A 20574-nucleotide genomic window follows, 5' to 3' on the forward strand; every position below is an offset into this window, starting at 1 on the left:
TATATCATATGGGCTCAGATTGTTCATCGGTAAAAAAAAAAATTAAAAAAAAGTTTTTTAGCAAGAAAAATAAGAAAAGAAAAAGTTGAGTTTGAGTTAAATATTTTTGTATGAACATATTTTTGATATTGTGTAAAAAGAAATATTTTTTTATATTTTTTTTAATTATGTATTTAAACTAAGCATAGAAATTCAAATTTGTGATTTCATTATTCGTTATTAGATCAAAATTCGATGGTTTAATATTTTTAAAATAAATATTTATAGTTAAATTTGTTTAGTAACTATTCATAGGTAATACCCATTAAGAATTGTTCCATATATAAATAAACAATCGTTATAATGCATGTAAAATATTAGTATTGAATGATTATAATAATTTTAACAACAAAATGTTAAATGAATTAAAATTGAGAGTTATATATATGGAAGAGATTTCAATGGTTACATACTTTATTGTAACTATATATGTATATCTTCCATATATATATACCCATATATATATATATAGAAAACTCAAATAATCGAGGTACATACTTTTGTTTTGATACTAACTGTTAAAAATTTATATGAATGATATGAAATATATTTTATCATGTATGAAATGCAAAATTAAATCAAACATATATGTATAATCGCAATACTTCCAGCCAATAATTCTTTGAGCTTCAATCCCACACGAGTTTTAGATCTACAAAAGAAAAGGAAACTAATTAGTGTGGGTAATCGGGCTTCCAAGCTCCATCTACGATCTCTTTAGATAGATTTACTGTGTTTCATAGAATGAGTAGTGAGGTCGAAGATCAAGACCCTATATTTATATAGGTTAGACCTTCTATCATGGTCTCTGCCAAAATTAATTGTCAATATTCTGACGATTAATCCAGGAAATTAAATCGAAAAATCAAATATTTAGTAAATGGTAATCCGACCATACATAAAATATCAACCAATTAATTGTGACCAAATTCAATGAATATAAAATATTCATTGTATTATCAGTACAAAAAATAGTTACTTTTAGTGACAACTTTTTAGTCACAACATAAATTTTTTGTGGCTAAATGTGATTTTAGTCATAACAAAAAAATTACTTGTGACTAAAATATAGTATTTAAATACAAGTAGTCGCTAATTTAATTTTAGTCACAAAAATTATAGTCACTGACTTTTTAATCACAACATAAGAATATTAATTAATAATTAATCACAAACTAAAATTTTTTGGAATGTATATACACGTATTACATATTAATTATAGAAAATCACACGAAAATATTAAAATGATATTTGCAGATTGATTTGTATTTTAGAGAACAACCACAGGGTGATGAAATTCATCACATCTACAACTTTAAGGAAGACAATTCAATATGAATACTATCGATAGTATTAGAACATATTTCGTCAGCAAGTACAACTTTAGGGAAGAAAAGGACAAAATAACCATTTCCCAATACAAAATATAGATATGTACCCCCTTAAAATGATAGGTAGTTTTTGAGTTAGAGATAAAATCTAAAAGAAAAAATGGCAATTGATGCTCAACCAGCTTTGCTTGTTTCACTTCTCCTCCTCCTCTTTCCATTACTGATAATCTTGATCAAGAAAACTGCTCATAAACAAAACAAGAACCTTCCTCCAAGCCCTCCAAAGCTTCCTTTCATAGGCAATTTACACCAGCTTGGTTCATTGCCTCACCAATCTTTATGCCAACTCTCTAAGAAATATGGCTCAGTTATGCTTATTCACCTCGGAAATGTTCCTAATGTTGTTATATCATCTGCTGAGGCTGCAAAACAAGTCATGAAGACTCACGATCTCAGCAGTTGCAGCAGACCACAATTGCATGGTCCTAAGCAACTGACATACAATTTTCAAGACTCTGCTTTTTGTCCATATGGAGAATATTGGAGAGAGATCAGGAAAATTTGTGTTCTTGAGCTGTTCAGTGTGAAGAGGGTAAATTCATACCGATCGGTTAGAGAAGAAGAATTTACTAAGCTCATAAACTCCATATCTCATCACTCCTCATCTTGTCCTGGTGCTCCTGTTGATCTTACTGAGAAGCTTTTTACTCTTACTGCCAGCATAATTTTCAGGACTGCTTTTGGGACAACTTTTCAAGATGCTAAATTTTCTCATGAGAATTTTCATGGTATAGTTCAAGAGGTGGAAACCATCATGGGAACTTTCTGTGCAGCTGAGTACTTTCCATATGTGGGATGGATCGTTGACAAGCTTTCGGGTTTAGAACAAAGGCGCGAAAGGATTTTTCACAAGATGGATAATTTCTTTCAAAGGGTGATTGATGATCATCTTAGTTCAGGAAGAGAAAAAAAAGAGCATGAAGACATTGTTGATGTGCTTCTCAAAATAGTGAAAGACCAAGCTGGTTTTCAAGCTGCTTCTCTAACCATAAACAATGTCAAAGGAGTCCTCTTGGTAAGCTCTTCCATCTGTTTTTATTTTTATCCTTGACAAAAAGCAATTAACTAGTCACTTGACTAAGCTTTGAGTTTCCCCAATCATGGCTTGAGTACTAATATATCTATGATTGCAGAATATGTTTCTAGGTGGGGTAGATACTGGTGCAATCACCATGGTGTGGGCAATGGCAGAGCTAATCAAGAGGCCTAAATTGCTTAAGAAGGCTCAAGATGAAGTTAGAACTTGCATTGGAAACAAAGGAAAAGTCTTAGAAACTGACCTTGATCAGCTTCAATACCTCAATATGATAATCAAAGAAACTTTTAGATTACACCCTCCAGCTCCTCTGCTTCTTGCAAGAGAGACCATGTCACACTTCACTGTCAATGGTTATGAAATTAACCCAAAGACAATGATTCAAGTGAATGCTTGGGCAATTGGAAGAGACCCCAACAGCTGGAAGGACCCTGAAGAGTTCATCCCAGAGAGATTTGAGGATAGTTCCATTGATTTCAAAGGTCAACATTTCGAGCTGCTGCCATTTGGTTCGGGGCGAAGGGCGTGTCCAGCCATTTACATGGGAACAACAATAGTTCAATTAGGCCTTGCAAATCTCTTATACAGCTTTGACTGGAAATTGCCTGATGGAATGAAGGAGCAAGATATCAACATGGATGAGTTTGCTGGTTACTCTATTACCATCTCCAAGAGAACTCCTCTCAAGCTTGTCCCAGAGAAACATCTGATCTAGACTTATTTACTAAATAAATTAATGTATGTTTGTTACTTATAAATGAAGAATAAATTGATTGCTATCATGTGTTTTTCAGCTTTGTCTTTTTGAAGATGTTGTTAGATTAGTTAATCCTGAAACAATCTAATGTATTGTATTTAATGTGGCATTATTCTACTAATAAATATCAGATGATTTGGTGTAAGATAGAACTGATTTTAGACTATTAAAAGTGAATTACATGAATGAATATGATGCAAGGGAAACTTGCTATTTAGAACGATTGATAAACATGAAAACCAAGAAAGCAGAAAAACTGTAAAAGAGTATTGACTGAGAACAATTTATATATATATATATGAACGGGTTTGATACGTCGTATTGTATTGTATTGTGTTGGATTGTATTGTATTGTATCAGTATTATTTAATATAATACTATATTTGGTATTGGCTTGAATTAATAAATTGTGTAAAGTTATAGCATACTTTCAATAAATTCGACTCGAAAACTTACTATAGGTCGGGTCTGAGTACCAGGTCCAAGTCCCGAGTCCTTGGTTGCATATTCAGATCCAGGTCTGAGTTTCGGGTGCGGATCAGAGATTGAGGTTGACCACATATTCTTTATAAATATTATAATACAAATTGATACAGACCATTTGTTATGTATTAAATTATACAACTTATATTGTATTAAAAATTTTGGTGGTAATAATTGTTGAGTAAATTCCACTTATAACCAGTCCTTTTTACATACAAATATCCACATCAGCATTTTACAACAGAAACAAAACAACTTGACTCAACCCTAGGTGGCTTCACCTCTACAGTATCAAGAAATAGGAGTTAGTTACAACTGTCATTGTAACTAACTCCTAGATCTGTGATAAACCGACTCATTATATGTATATAAACATCAAATCAAACCAAATACAAAAGACAGAACACAGATCAGAGACAAAGAGAAGAGGAGAATGTGTATACCCTAGCCTCGAGCTCCAAAATCCAAAATCCAGAGAGAACTCATCCAAAATTGAGAGTAAAACTCTCGTGGTGAGGATTTTGAGAGAGAAGAAGTACATGCACAAGAAAAACACAAAGTTAGATTCAGAATATAAGAGAAAAAAAGAGAGACAGACTTGTAAAATACTGAAATCGAGTCTTACCTGATCGAACTTGTGACAGGAAGCTCCAAAATGTTGTAACTCACCATTGTTGATAGTGGATATCAAGCTAGATCTCTAAGATGAGCTTGACAGAGAAGTAGCTCAGTTTTGGGTGAACTCTGAAACAAATTTCTCGGTGTTTTCTCTTCCTTACTTTGTTTTTCATTTTACTAAATCTAATATGTGTGTGTGGGTGAGGATCCCAGGGTTTCTACTGGGATCGAGCAAGTTCTTGTGAAGAACTTGCTCTCCTAGGGTTTGGTTTTTCGTGTTGAGGGTGTGTTGCATTTGGGGTTAGGGCTTCGAGACTCTTCTTGAGGAATCTTTGAGCTGAGGATCAATACGACACAAAACTTGGTGTCGTGAGAGATCAAACGGTGCCATTTTAGTCTAAGTTTACTTAGACTAAGGAAAGGTCAAAATTGACCTTGGACACTGATATTACTTGTTTTGTTGGTGTAGGTCAAAGTGGTAAAATCCTACAGTGGTATCAGAGCCTGGTTTGGCTAAGGAGGATCAACAATACTCAAGGAAAATATCAGGAAGGAATCTTGGCAAGAAATCTTGAAAGAAAGATTGACAATCAAGAACACACTTAAACCAGAAAAAAGATCAAAGTTCTGAATTAAATTCAGACTCGGAAATAGAAACATCACAAACTGAGATTTCTAAACTCTCTCTGTTTTTCAAATTTTATTAATATGAGTAACATAAAGGTTGATATTGATAAATTTGATGGTACAGGGGATTACAAAAATCTGGAGAAGGAAAATTAGGTCTCTCCTAGCTCAACAAAAATTGCTAAGGGTGCTAGAAGAACCTATTGAATGGCCAGAAGGAACCTCAAAGATTCAGCAAGAAGAATAAGGAGGAAACCCCATCAAAGATCTGGAAAAAGCTAGAGGAGCAGTTTCAACAAAAATCTTTGACAAACAAGATTTATCTCAAGGAAAAGATTTTTGGGTTCAAGATGAACCAATCCAAAACCTTAGATCAAAATCTTGATGAATTCTTGAGAATGCATATTGAGCTTGCAAACTCAGGGGAAAATGAGGCACTTAGTGATGAAAACCAAGCCATCATCATACTTAATTCACTACCAGAAACTTACAGAGAAGTAAAAACAACAATTAAGTATGGAAGAACCTCTATCACTCTTGATGAGGTTATCTCTGCCTTAAAATCAGAAGACTTAGAGATGAAGTCTGAAAGAAATGGTGGCTCTAATGGTAAACTAAACCTAAGTAGAGGCAGACCTACTCAAAGAAAACCTTGGCATGGAAAAGGGAGGAGTCAAAGTCACAGCAGGGGTCCCAACAAAGGACAAAACAAAGGAAGACCTAACTCTAAAGGGCCACAAGACACAGAAGGATGCTATAGCTGTGGGAAACCTGGACACTTCAAGAAAGACTGTTATTTCTTGAACAAAAACAGAAGAACAAATTCAATGGGCAAAGAAATGACTACAACTTAGATTCCAGAAACCCTAAAAATAAAACAGATCACCAAAATGCAAATTTTAGTAACTGTTATGAAGGTGGGGAAGTTTATGTTGCAGGATCATCTTTTAAAGATGATTGGATACTTGACTCTGGCTGTACTTTTCATATGACTAATAATAGATCTGTTTTGACTGATTTCAGGGACTCTACTAAAGGAAAAGTGATCCTAGGAAATGACCAAAGCTGTGAAATTAAAGGAGCAGGAATAGTGGCATTCAAGATGCAGGATGGGGTCACTAGGTCACTAATAGGGGTAAGATATGTACCTGATTTGTCTAGAAATCTTATTTCACTAAGTGGGCTTGATGATTTGAAAATAGAAAGCAAAATCAAAGATGGACAAATGAAATCTACAAAGGATCTATGACTATAATCAAAGGAGTTAAGAAGGAAGGCCTATACTACATGATAGGAGAACCTATAGCTAGAAGCAACAACACTGTTGGACAAAACAATATTTTGCAAAGTCCAGAAGATGCTAAGGCAATACTATGGCACAACAGACTTGGACACTTATCAGAAAAAGGGTTGCAAATTGTTAATGAACAACAACTGCTAGGTAAAGACAAGATCAGCAAGGTGGAATTTTGTGAGCATTGCATACTTGGAAAACATCATAGGCTGAAGTTCAAAACAGGGACACATAAATCTAAAGGTATATTGGATTATATACATTCAGATTTATGGGGCCCTGAAAAGACACCAACCCATGGAGGTGATACTTATTTTATGTCTATAGTTGATGATTTTTTTAGAAAAGTATGGATCTTTTTACTTAAAAATAAAAATGATGCTTTTTAAAGGTTTAAACACTGGAAAACACTTGTTGAAAATCTTACTAACAGAAGGATTAAAAATCTAAGGACAGGCAATGGTCTGGAATTTTGCAACAATGAGTTTGATATGTTTTGCATAGAAATAGGGATTCAAAGGCACAGAACTGTCAAATTAACACCACAACAAAATGGTGTTGCAGAAAGAATGAATAGAACCATTCTGAACAAAGCCAGATGTATGTTAATACAATCTGGTTTGTCCCATGGTTTTTGGGGAGAGGCTGTTATGACATCTGCTTATCTTACAAACAGATGTCCTTCAAGTGTTATTGAATTCAAAACACCTGAAGAAAGGTGGTCTGGTAACCCACCTGATCTCTCAAACTTAAGGGTATTTGGCTGTAGTGCTTTTGTGCACCAAAGTGTTGGTAAGCTTGAACCTAGAGCTATTAAAGGGGTTTTTCTAGGTTACCCTAAAGGAGTTAAGGGTTATAGAATCTGGTTAAGAGAAAATGGTGGTTTCAAAACTATTATTAGCAGGGATGTTATTTTTAAAGAAAATGAATTTCCTTGTTTACTTAAAACTAACCCTGCAGGTACAGTAAAAACTAACCATGCAGGTACAATACAGTTTGACCCTATTCTATGGAGGCTAGATGATCAAGAAGAACCTGATATAAATCAGGTGGAACCAGCTGGGAATGAACTTGATCAAGATCAGGTGGAACATACCGAAAACTCTAACAAGGAGGTACCACAGAATGAAGAGCAACACGGAGATGAAAATGAGGTTGTTCAACCCACTGAAGCTCTAGATGACTATCAACTGACCAGAGACAGAGAGAAAAGGACACCAAAACCTAATCCTAAGTAAAGTTTCAATATTTGGAATGAAGACATAGCCTATGCCTTCATGTCAGCCATGGAATCACTAAGTTCAGAACCTCAAACTTATGAAGAAGCTATGACAGGGCCTAATGCTAAGAAATGGTTTAAAGCTATGGATGAGGAAATGGTTTCACTAAAGAAAAACAAAACATGGATAATGGTTCTAAGGCCTAAAGGGAAAAGGATAATAGCATGCAAGTGGGTTTACAAGCACAACGTGTTGGTTTTTATGCCCTAAATAAAACTCATTTCAATATAATCAGATTTACTCATTAAGAAAGATCAGAAATAACATTTTATGTTGCATGGTTCACATGATTTATCTCATGATTATATATATAATGTATGAATTCTATTTAAGTCCAGAACATATGAATTTGTTAATGATTATAGTGTCGTCAGCACAGTGGAATATAATCTTGATTATATGTTCGAAATTTTATTCCCTAATTTGTCAGAACACTGGATTTAGACTGACATGATAATCATCGATAGGTATTCTTACACCTTGGATAAGTGTTATGTCCTTTCCAGGGCATTGGTAAAGTTTACCAGTATCGGATGTATGGAGACTCCATACATCGAAAGGGACCGATATTGAACTTTGATTAGATATATTAAAATTTACCGTAATATCTATTCAATTCAATTTCACCCATTGATCCTAGATCAAATGATCTTAATCCTGATATGGTTAGGTTCAATCTCAAGAGTATTATACATGTTCTTTGATTTCTTATTTAAGCCTACTTTTGAACAGTCAGCGTGATACGTACATTTTGGGAACATGATAGTATAATTGAGTGGGAACGCTAACATAAATATGGAGTCTATAACTTCAATAAGAATTTAGAAGTGAAACGATGATATCCTTCGAGCTTGGCTAAACAAAGATAAATGGTGGAGATCTCATTTCACTACGTTAAAATATCATTTATACGGAGCTAAGTGTTTTAAGGATAAAATACATTGAAGGTGTAACAGTAACTTAGTGCCTATTCAATGTAGATCATCTATAAGAGGGTCATTGATCAAATTAGGATTATAATAATGGATAATTAATAGCGTATCTATATCGTGGAACATATAGAGCGTTCTATATGACTGAGAGGGCAATTCCAAGTTCTAAGTGTGGATTCAATAAGGAATTAATAAGTTAGGGAATTTACTTGGTAAATTCGGTTCGACTTATTGGAAGCTCGGAAATATAGGCCCATGGTCCCCATACTAGTTGAGACCATACTGCTTGTAAGACTCAGTTAATTGATTTTAATTAATCAATTATAATTCTAAAGTTAGACTATGTCTAGTTTATGAATTTTCACTAAGCAAGGGCGAAATTGTAAAGAAAAGAGATTCTAGGTTTATTTATTAATTAAGAGACTTTATATGTCTAATTAATAAATATATTAAATGACAATATTATTTAATAATTAATTTTTAGTTATTAAATAATTAGAATTGGCATTTAAATGGTTGAATTTAAAAATTGACGTTTTTGAGAAAATGAGATGCAGAAATGATAAAACAGCAAAATTGCATAAGTGGGGCCCATTATCCAAAGCCCATGGCCGACCACTCTTATAGGCTTTTATCATTTATTTTTTATTATTTTAATGCCAAATAATTCTAACTTAAACCTAGGTGGTTACCTATAAATAGATAGTGATGGCTATCATTCACACTTAACTTTGTCAGATGAATTCGAGCCTCCTATTCTTTCTCTATAGCCGCCACTTCCCTTCTCTTTTCTTCTTCAATTTCGAAATATTTGAGTGAATGAGTAAGTGCCCACACACATCAAGTTGTATCTCAATCATAGTGTGTAAGACTGTAGGAGATTCCAAACAACAAGAAGGAGAATCAACATCAAAGGAAGGAGAGAAAGAGATCCAAGTTCAGATCTTGATTATGTTCTGTTACAGAAAGGAATCAAGGGCTAGAGATCTAAACGGAAGGAGTCATTATATTCCGCTGCACCCAATGTAAGGTTTACTAAACTTTATATGTGTTTATTTTCTTTGTTTTAGAATTCATATTAGGATGTTAATGAAACATACTTGTTAGTAAATCTAGATCCTGGTAAAATATTTTTAACACAAAGAGGGCAGATTTGTGGGAGAACCTATAAGGTTTAAGGCTAGGTTAGTAGCCAAAGGATTCACACAGAAAGAAGGGGTTGACTATAATGAGATATTCTCACCAGTAGCCAAGTACAAGACTATAAGAATCATGCTATCTATAGCAAATCAATTTGACATGAAAATTGATCAAATGGATGTCACTACAGCTTTCTTACATGGAGACCTAGAAGAAGAGATCTATATGGAACAACCTAAGGGTTTTAAAGTTAAGGAGAAGAAAGACATGGTCTGCAAGTTGGTTAAGTCCCTATATGGACTCAAACAAGCTCCCAGACAATGGAATAAAAGGTTTGATGCCTTTATGATGAAGCATGACTTTAGCAGAAGTTATCATGACACTTGTCTATACTACAAAGGAAGCTCTATAAAGGATGTCATTTATCTACTGCTTTATGTAGATGACATGCTTATTATAAGCCAAGAAAGGTCTAGGGTTGATATGGTCAAGAATCTGCTCAAGACAAAATTTGAAATGAAAGATCTTGGAAATGCTACCAAGATCCTTGGGATTTCTATCCTAAGGGACAGGGACAAGGGTAAACTAATTCTTAGACAAGAAGACTACATTGAGAAGATCATAGATAATTTTTCTATGAGAGATGCTAACATTGTTAAGCAACCAATTATAAGTCAGTACACTCTTTCTAAAGAGCAAAGTCCTAAAACAGAAAAAGAAATAGAAGCTATGAAGGATGTACCCTATTCTAATGTTGTAGGGTCAGTCATGTATCTTATGGTAAGTACAAGACCTGATTTAGGTTATGCTATGAGTGTACTTAGTAAATACATGGCAAATCAAGGAAAAGTTCACTGGTTGGCCATGAAATGGGTGTTCAGATACCTACTTGGGACAACTAAGGTTGCACTAGTTTACAAGAAACAGAATGCTAGCACTATAATTGAAGGTTATAGTGATTCTGACTATGCTGGAGATAGAGATAATAGGAGATCTACATCTACTTATTTCTCTCTAATTGGAGGTAATTGTGTTAGCTGGAAAGTTCAGCTCCAACCTATTGTGGCACTATCAACAACAGAGGCTGAGTATGTGGCCATAACTGAAGCTATAAAGGAGGCACTATGGCTAAAGGGACTAATGAATGAGCTTAATCTACTTAAGGGTGTGCCTACTGTGTATTCAGATAGCCAGAGCTGTATATTTCTATGTAAAAACCCTATGTTCCATGACAGAACAAAGCACATAGAAATCAAGTATCACCTTATACGAGATAAAGTGACTCAAGGTGAAATTGACATTGAAAAGGTGCCTACTGAGGATAACCTAGCAAACATGGGTACTAAAATTGTGACTCTTAACAAGTTCACACATTGTATGAACTTGTTAAGAATCGACTCAGGAGACTAAATGTAGGACCTATCAAGCTAAGACTCTCAGAGATAAACAACATACATCAAAACTGGTTATAAGAGAAATTCAGGTGGAAATTGTTGAGTAAATTCCACTTATAACCAGTCCCTTTACATACAAATATCCACATCAGCATTTTACAACAGAAACAAAACAACTTGACTCAACCCTAGGTGGCTTCGTCTCTATAGTATCAAGAAATAGGAGTTAGTTACAACTGTCATTGTAACTAACTCCTAGATCTGTGATAAACCGACTCATTACATGTATATAAACATCAAATCAAAGCAAATACAAAAGACAAAACACAGATCAAAGACAAAGAGAAGACGAGAATGTGTATACCCTAGCCTCGAGCTCCAAAATCCAAGATCCAGAGAGAACTGGTCCAAAACTGAGAGTAAAACTCTCGCGGTGAGGATTTTGAGAGAGAAGAAGTACATGCACAAGAAAAACACAAAGTTAGATTCAGAATATAAGAGAAACAGAGAGAGACAGACTTGTAAAATACTGAAATCGAGTCTTACCTGATCGAACTTGTGACAGGAAGCTCCAAAACGTTGTAACTCACCATTGTTGATAGTGGATATCAAGCTAGATCTCTGAGATGAGCTTGACAGAGACGTAGCCTAGTTTTGGGTGAACTCTGAAACAAATTTCTCGGTGTTTTCTCTTCCTTGCTTTGTTTTTCATTTTACTAAATCTAATATGTGTGTGTGTGGGTGAGGATCCTAGGGTTTCTACTGGGATCGAGCAAGTTCTTCACAAGGGTTTGGTTTTTCCTGTTGAGTGTGTGTTGTGTTTGGGGATTAGGGCTTCGAGACTCTTCTTGAGGAGTCTTTGAGCTGAAGATCAATACGACACAAAACTTGGTGTCGTGAGAGATCAAATGCTGTCGTTTTAGTCTAAGTTTACTTAGACTAAGGAAAGGTCAAAATTGACCTTTGACAATGATATTACTTGTTTTTTTGGTGTAGGTCAAAGTGGTAAAATCCTACAATAATTAATATAATACATTACTTTATCCAAATATAATATTATTTATTATTTAATACAATACAACTCAACTGTAAAATATTAGATGACAAAATATTTTTCTTTTATGGTAAGATTGTTTTGCATTCATACACGATTTTCTAACCTTGTTTATTCAGTTTTAGTTGCTCTTTTCTATGTTAGGAAAGATGCACTTTTTCAGCTGGACTTTCCTTTCTTTGGAAACTTCTTGTAAGAGAAGCAATTCGATTGCCTTTTCCTTATTGAATTCGATTGTATCTTGATACAATCAGAATATCTAATATGTTTTTGGCAGGAATCAAGAATTAATAGAGGATCGGACCCCATTATATCAAGTTTCCTGTTTCTGGTCTGATCTGCTGCGTCATCATCCGAATTTGATGCTGCAGATCGTGTTTTTCTTAGAAAAGTTTTGTATAGCTGTAGATTCGATCTTGTAGCTGTCTCTAGGCTTTCTATGTTCTATAAATAGAGCCTAGAGAGCAGCCATCGAATCAACTCTTCCATTATTCATTTTTTGTAGTTATCTTATTTGAGAGAAGAGAATTTCTTTGTTTTGTGAGAGCCTAGTTGTTCATCTAGGTTCTAGTATTCTACATTTCTGTTCTTACTCTGTCTTAGAGTTTGTGAAGAATGACTTGACTGAACAAGAGATTGGTCTTCGGGAGAAGACTTGATAAAGCCTTACTTCAGAAGGAAGTAAGCACTTTGGTCTTCGGAGAACACTTGTTGAAGCCTTACTTCGGGAGGAAGTAAGCACTCACACTTCAAAGACGAAGGGAGTTCGGGCTTGAAGGTGTGTCTGAAGTCAAATTCATAAAGTGGATTACAAAGGATTGCGGCAATACTTTAGAGGGAGTCTAAAATTGTTTAAGTCAATTGTCTTTGTAATTTTTATACTTTAGTAATTGATTTCATTCTCTGGGTGTGGCCCCATGGACTAGGAGTGTTCGGGAGAACACTGGTACCACGTACAAATCTCTTGTGTCAAGTTATTTAATTTTCTGCAAATATTTTTATATTCTGCCTGTTTTGTTTTGTCGCTGCAAAACTGGTTTCTGCAGTAACAGAATTATATTCTGCTTCTGCAGGCGTATACAGTTTTATATTTTCGTATATATTGATATTTGCAAAAAGTAAGTTTTTTCAATTGGTATCAGAGCGGGACACTAAATTCTTAGTGTGGTCCTATAACAGTTTTGTGTAAAATGTCATTTTTTGCATAAGGAAGTTCGATTTCTAGACCAGCTTTGCTTAATGATTCTAATTATCCTTATTGGAAAGTTAGAATGAGGGCTTTCATCAAATCTCAAGATGAGAAAGCTTGGAGGATGGTTCTATCAGGTTGGTCTCTTCCAATTGAGACAGATTCCTCAGGTAACTCTACAATAAAATCTAAACTGGAATGGTCTATTGAAGATGATAAACTTTCTGCCTACAATAGCAAAGCATTGCATGCTGTATTTAATGGTGTAGGTGAAGGTTATATTAAACTTATATCATCTTGTGTTTCTGCCAAGGAAGCTTGGGAGATCCTTCAAACTCAGTTTGAAGGAACAACTGATGTTAATCGCTCTAGATTTATTATGCTTCAAACTAAATTTGATGAGCTTAGGATGTCAGAAAATGAAACCCTTACTGAATTCTATGAAAAACTATCTGATATTGCTAATGAATATTTTGCTCTTGGTGAAAAACTTGATGATTTTGTTCTTGTGAGAAAAATTGTCAAAGTTCTTCAAGAGAGGTTCGATACTAAGCTTTTGGCAATGGAGGAAGCTAAAGACTTTATCACAATGAAGGTAGAAGAATTAATGGGTTCCTTGCGTACTTTTGAATTAAATCAACAAATTAAACAAAAGGACAAACCCAAATCCATTGCTGATAAAGGTAAAAGTATCGCTTTAAAAGTTGTTGATAATGAAAATTCTAATAGTGAATGTGATGATGAATTTGCTTTGTTAACAAAGAATTTTCAGAAATATATGAATAATATGGGAAATAAAAAGAATAAGTCGAAATTTTCAAAGGGTAATACTCCTATTAAACCATATGTTTCTAACAAAAAGGAAATTCAGTGTAGGGAATGTGATGGTTTTAGGCATATTCAATCTGAGTGTGCAAACACTTTGAAAAAGAATAAGAAAAGTTTCAATGTCACTTGGAGTGATGATGAGACTGAGAGTGATGAAGATAATTCTGAGAATGTTGCCCTAACTTCTGTTATGACTAATATGTTGTGTGATTCACAGGTGAAAGCTAGACTGGTATGTTTGAATAATACCACTAAACAGGAAGAATCAGATTCTGATGATTCTGAGATCTGTGAAGAGTCTCTTGCTGAATAAGTCATGTATGAAAAATGGATTCAGGTTACTACTGAAAATAGAGAGTTGATTAAATTGAATAAAAAACTGTCTCTTCAAATTGAAATGTTTGAGTTAAAAATAAAAGATTATGAGACAGATTTTAATGTTAAAGATGAAAAAATCACTCTCTTAAAGAAGGAACTTAAAATTTTTAAGAAAAATGTTCAAATGCTTAACCCTAGATCTTCTATTTTTGAAAAAGCTCAGAATGCAGGTCAAAGAGGTTTTGCAGGCATTGGATCGAATGGTATGGAAAGTTCTGGAATCACGAAGTTTGTAAAATCAAGTGTTCTGAAGAATCTTCTTGATGCTGCAAATGTGAAGTTTGCTGCAACAGTCTCACAACCTGTCGTTGCAGAATCAGTTTCTGCTGCCGCAAAATCTCCAGGATTTACAAAAAGAGTAAGATCTCAGGTAAAAATATTTGTTCCTACTTGTCAATTTTGTGGTAGAAAAGGTCATATCAGACCTAAATGTTTCACATTGAAAAATATGTTTAAAACAAATTATTTTGGTAATTTGGAAAAATCTCAAAAGAAACATAAAAGTTTGAAACAAATATGGGTAAAGAAAAATTGTCTAGCTGGTTTTTCTAATAAAAGTGCTGCATCTCAAATGTGGTATTTTGACAGTGGTTGCTCTAGACATATGACAGGTGACAAGGATTTTTTGACTAATATTCGACCAATGCAATGTGGTGAGGTCACGTTTGGTCATGGTTTAACAAGAAATGTCATTGGTATGGGAACTCTCAATTTTGAAGGGTTACCAAGGTTAAAAAATGTTACGCTTGTTGAGGGACTAAAAGCTAATTTACTTAGCATTAGTCAGATTTGTAATCAAGGGTATACCGTCAATTTTGACAATGATCATTATTTTGTTCTTAACAATGATAAACAATGAATTTTATAAGGGTTTAGATCTATTGATAATTGTTATACTCTCACATCTATTCTTTCTTGTCATTCTGCATGTGAAAATACCAGTGCTGTATATATTTCCAAAAATCCTGTTCAACATTCTAGAACAGAACACAATGATATAATGCATCATTTTATCAGGGAACTTGTTGAAAATAAATCTTTGCAATTAGAATATGTTTATACTGAAAAACAATTAGTTGATATTTTCACCAAGGCCCTAGACTCAAGTCGCTTTGACTCCCTCAGAAAGTCTTTGGGAGTTTGCATTGTCTAATCTCTCTTGTTCATATTTTTGTACAATATTGTCAAGTTTTTCTTTACTTTTCATTCTAATTTGACAATTCATGTTTATGCTTTTGGAATATAATAAGTTAGGATCTCATTGTTACCATACTTTTTGAGGTTGAGTTAAAAGGTTCATGTTACTTTTTATTTGTGTCTGAGATTAAATAATGTTCTTATACAGAGTTGAGCATTTTTTTGTTTCAGTTACTTGTCAGGCCCCTTGCTGGAATAGAGCTATCCATATTGAGGTGTGAAAGCCATCTTTTGAGTAAGCTGGAACATTGTAATTAGCAACTATGATGAGGATGAACTACCATAGAAAAGGGCTACCTTCAGTATGGTGTGATAGCCTCCAGTTGCGGGATCAAATTAAAAAAGGCGAAAGTGAAAAATCTTGCCAAGGACAATGATCCTATTTTCACTGCACACACTTATATCTGACAAGTGTGTACAAGTATGTAAGTCTCCTCTACTAAAATAAATTAAAAATCTTTGTTCACAATTTTTAGTAACATGCATATCTTTTTCCTCAACATCTATTAAGTATGGCTTGTTCTTGAGAAACTAATTAGTTATTCTCTTTTGAAAGCATAACATGTATTTTTGTCATTTGTAATCATTTTTGATTAAATTTCTTCGTTTAGAATTCCTTATACTTATTGTACATATTTTATTTTATTTTCAATTCTTCAAAATTAAAAAAAATAAAAAAAAATAAATAATAAAGAGAGGGAGGCGTTGGTGACTTGAATCATGGGCTAAGGAAATTTGTGCTTAATTGCTAAGTCTCAATATTTACTCTTCATTGATTTATTTTGATATGTTTCCTTTTAAAGTTTAATATCATATCCATTGTATTTTGTCTTTAATCTTGAATTGGCTATTTTTGGAAAATATCTTGGTAATTCTTGTTTCCTTTTATTTTTTGTTAAAAAATAATTTTGGAAAAAGAGTGGGCGGTTTCCTTTTTGTGTTTGTGGGCTGGTAGTTACTCAAAATTTTGAAATTGATTTCCTTTTTGCTCAACTCTCTCATGTTTATTTAAACCAATTGTTACTTGTCATTTATTTTCACCGCCTACCCGATTCCTTCTTCCTAGTGTTCTTGTTCTTTGTTTTTAATTCTTCTTTCAGAAATTCATAGCTAAGACTAAGAACCTAGGGCATCCAAGCAAGATGGTGGAATCTGAACAAGCCCCCCTCGAATGCTCCTCCTGCTGCTCCAATCGTGCTGCTGATGCTGCTGCTGGTGCAAGCTCAAGTTTTGCTCCTCATTGATCAAGCTTTATAGGGCATAAGTTTTTCTTTCTTTTTGATTTTGTTGGACTTATTTCTATACTTTCTTGTTTGTTATCTTTGGCCCTTACATAAACAAAAAGGGGGAGTAATATTTGGTTTTTAACTACTGTTTTTATCAACTCTTGACCCTTTTTCTAGGGGGAGTTGTGTTTGGTACTTGTGAGCTATTTTGGTTTAAAAGTTAGCATGTTTATTTTGTTATTTTTGATTTTTGATTGTGTTACTCAGGGGGAGTTGTTATTTTTTCTGCTAACTTTAATTTGCAGGTACTTATGTGTTAAAAAATATTTTGTTCATCTAAAGTGCCAAAGGGGGAGATTGTAAAGTCCTTTTTTGGCAAGTTAGATGACAAAATATTTTTCTTTTATGGTAAGATTGTTTTGCATTCATACACGATTTTCTTAACTTGTTTATTCGGTTTTATATGCTCCTTTCTATGTTAGGAAAGATGCACTTTTCAGCTGGACTTTCCTTTGTTTGGAAACTTCTTGTAAGAGAAGCAATTCTCTTATGGAAAGTTAGTTTTTTAAGGAAACTTTGATTATTGCCTTTTCCTTATTGAATTCGATTTTATCTTGATACAATCAGAATATCTAATCTGTTTTTGGCAGGAATCGAGAATTAATAGAGGATCGGAGCCGATTATAGCAAGTTTCCTGTTTTTGGTCAGATCTGCTGCGTCAGCATCCGAATCTGATGCTGCAGATCGTGTTTTTCTTAGGAAAGTTTTGTACAGTTGTAGATTCGACCTTGTAGCTATCTCTAGGCTTTCTATGTTCTATAAATAGAGCCTAGAGAGCAGCCATCGAATCAGCTCTTCCATTATTCATTTTTTGCACTTATCTTATTTCAGAGAAGAGAGTTTCTTTGTTTTGTGAGAGCCTAGTTGTTCATCTAGGTTCTAGTATTCTATATTTCTGTTCTTACTCTGTCCTAGATTTTGTGAAGAACGACTTGACTGAACAAGAGATTGGTCTTCTGGAGAAGACTTGATAAAACCTTACTTCAGGAGGAAGTAAGCACTTTGGTCTTCGGGAGAAGACTTGTTGAAGCCTTACTTCGGGAGGAAGTAAGCACTCACACTTCAAAGACGAAGGGAGTTCGGGTTTGAAGGTGTTTCTGAAGTCAAATTCATAAAGTTGATTACAAAGGATTGCAGCAATACTTTAGAGGGAGTCTAAAGTTGTTTAAGTCAATTGTCTTTGTAATTTTGATACTTTATTAATTGATTTCATTCTCTGGGTGTGTCCCCGTGAACTAGGAGTGTTCGGGAGAACATTGGTACCACGTACAAATCTCTTGTGTCAAGTTATTTAATTTTCTAAAAATATTTTTATATTCTGCCTGTTCTGTTTTGTCGCTGCAAAACTGGTTTCTGCAGTAACAGAATTACATTCTGCTTCTGCAGGTGTATACAGTTTTATATTTTCGTATATATATTGGCATTTGCAAAAACTTGGTTTTTTTATCAACGAAAAAAATAAACCTGATAGCTATATGTATATAGTCGAGTTAGTATACACTTCCACTTTTACATATCAAGTAGTGTTGTGAAATAACCACTCAATCAAGAACAACAACTAATAGAGAATAAATCAACTATACAAGAAATCAACAACCAAGCTAATAATTGAAACATAAAAGAAAGAATAATAGGTTGTTATTCCAATTTAATCTGCACAATTTTACTTATAGTGCATTTGATCCACATTAAATGTCGATTTCATATTTTAGATTCATTCATAATATATCACAATATATATAGGGACACAATTTTGTCCCGTGATGTACTTTAACGGAATGTATTCCGTGGTACATTAGATGGGTCTCAGGGTACGTTACTATTTTTTAACCCTAATTACCCCTAGATCAGTCCCAGCCCTCAGATCAAATAACTTTCCCATTAAACGGTTGTCGTACATCACGAAATATATTCCGTGAAAGTACATCACGTGACAAAATCGTGTCCCTATATATATAGATGCATAATACACAACACAATGTTTAATTTATACAATTTCGGAGCGGGCTCTAGTAACATTTGATGGTTTTTAGGATTCATATTAGTGTATCAGCGGAAACATAAAATAGGAACAAAGTTTTAAAAAAAAATATTTGTTGAATCTAATACGAACCTTAAACTTCGGTTCTCAACACAGTACAACATAAATTCAATTTAACTACATGGAATAAAGATTTTACCTCTTCAAGCCTATCACGTGATCCTTGTTTCTTTTCGTATACTTGTTCGAACATCCAATCCAAAGTTTTATGGGCTTGATGAATAATCCACACCAAATTTTTCAAATCAACATCAACATCAGCACTCAGAATAAAAGTGAGCTTAATATGATGAGTAACCATCTCTGATTACAGTATATTCTCAACTCATAACACACTGTAATGGAGATTGGAAAAAACCACACAACCACACTTAGTAGTGTATTGCGTGGAGAGAGAGAGAGAGAGAGAGAGAGAGAGAGAGAGAGAGAGAGAGAGAGTGGGAGAGAGAGAGAGAGAAACTTGCTCTTTTATGTTACATATATTTCACTCATATATATATTATAAATTATATATCACATATATAATGATTAAGGCTCTTTTTAATCCTATAAAATAAAAATATAATATTATTTTAATTTAAAATTTAAAATAAATATCATCTAACTAAATAATAAAATTCAGTTATATTCTTTTATTTTATATCTTTTAATTTAAATATATTATCCTATAATATATTTAATTCAAATAATTAAAAGATAATTATCATTTTATTTTGATTTATCTTATTTAATAAAATAATCAAAATAAACTAATCGATCTCTTATATGTCACCCTACACGTGTGGGGCTAAGCCTTAAGCGCGTGGGACATATTTTAAATCCTTTTTTTTTTAAAAAAAATTTTACCATAAGATTGATTATTTATTTTACAATAAATATAATTGATTAATTTTTATTAATCTCTTATTTCACTATAATTAAAATAAATATTATTTTACACTAAAATAATATTTATCTCTCTTCAAATATTATTTAAGAATAATATTATATTTAGCTAGTTAATATAGTTCTATCAAATAACACTAAATAGTTAAATATTATTTAAATTATTCAATTCATAATTGATATAATTATTCCAAATAATTATTTATACAAAATTACTTTTTTGCCCATAAGAATTATTTCTCAATTTATTCGTCGAATTAAACCTTCCTCTGTACAATGTTGTATAGAGGTAATTTGGGACCATGGACCTATATTTCGAATCTCTAATAAACACTTGACTATTATTGAACTCTTCAATAGAATGATCTAGTTTATTAACTTCATTATTACTCCACTATAAATATGGAATTGTACTATTTGACGATATAGAATTATATTTACAGAATTCTAACTTGTAGTCTATTGATATAATCAATATAAGTAGTTCACCCTCTAATTGTTAGTTCATAATTAGAGTTGGTCAAAATTACTATTTTACCTTTCTAATTGTCTCTTGAAGTACTTATGTACCATTAATTTAATGCGAACAGTTAATCTATAATCCATTATAGATTTGGATCCAACTGTTAACACTATTAGAATTAACACTATAAGGAAATTAATATTCAATCCTCTCGGAAATCTTAGATTTCATTATTGTATAACATATTTCTAGTTACTCATG

At 33.3% G+C, this 20574-nt stretch overlaps 1 protein-coding gene across 1 annotated transcript; it reads left to right on the forward strand.

The window, feature by feature from the left end:
* The first annotated feature begins 1434 nt into the window (after nucleotides 1-1434).
* LOC115712764 (cytochrome P450 71B37) lies at nucleotides 1435-3368 on the forward strand. The gene is made up of 2 exons (XM_030641118.2): nucleotides 1435-2445; nucleotides 2564-3368. The coding sequence occupies exons 1-2, from the start codon at nucleotides 1531-1533 to the stop codon at nucleotides 3179-3181; spliced, it is 1533 nt and encodes a 510-aa protein (XP_030496978.2). The 5' UTR covers nucleotides 1435-1530; the 3' UTR covers nucleotides 3182-3368.
* Nucleotides 3369-20574: the final 17206 nt, after the last annotated feature.

The sequence above is a fragment of the Cannabis sativa genome, chromosome 4 (assembly GCF_029168945.1).
Source record: "Cannabis sativa cultivar Pink pepper isolate KNU-18-1 chromosome 4, ASM2916894v1, whole genome shotgun sequence".
Classification (NCBI taxonomy): Eukaryota; Viridiplantae; Streptophyta; class Magnoliopsida; order Rosales; family Cannabaceae; genus Cannabis; species Cannabis sativa.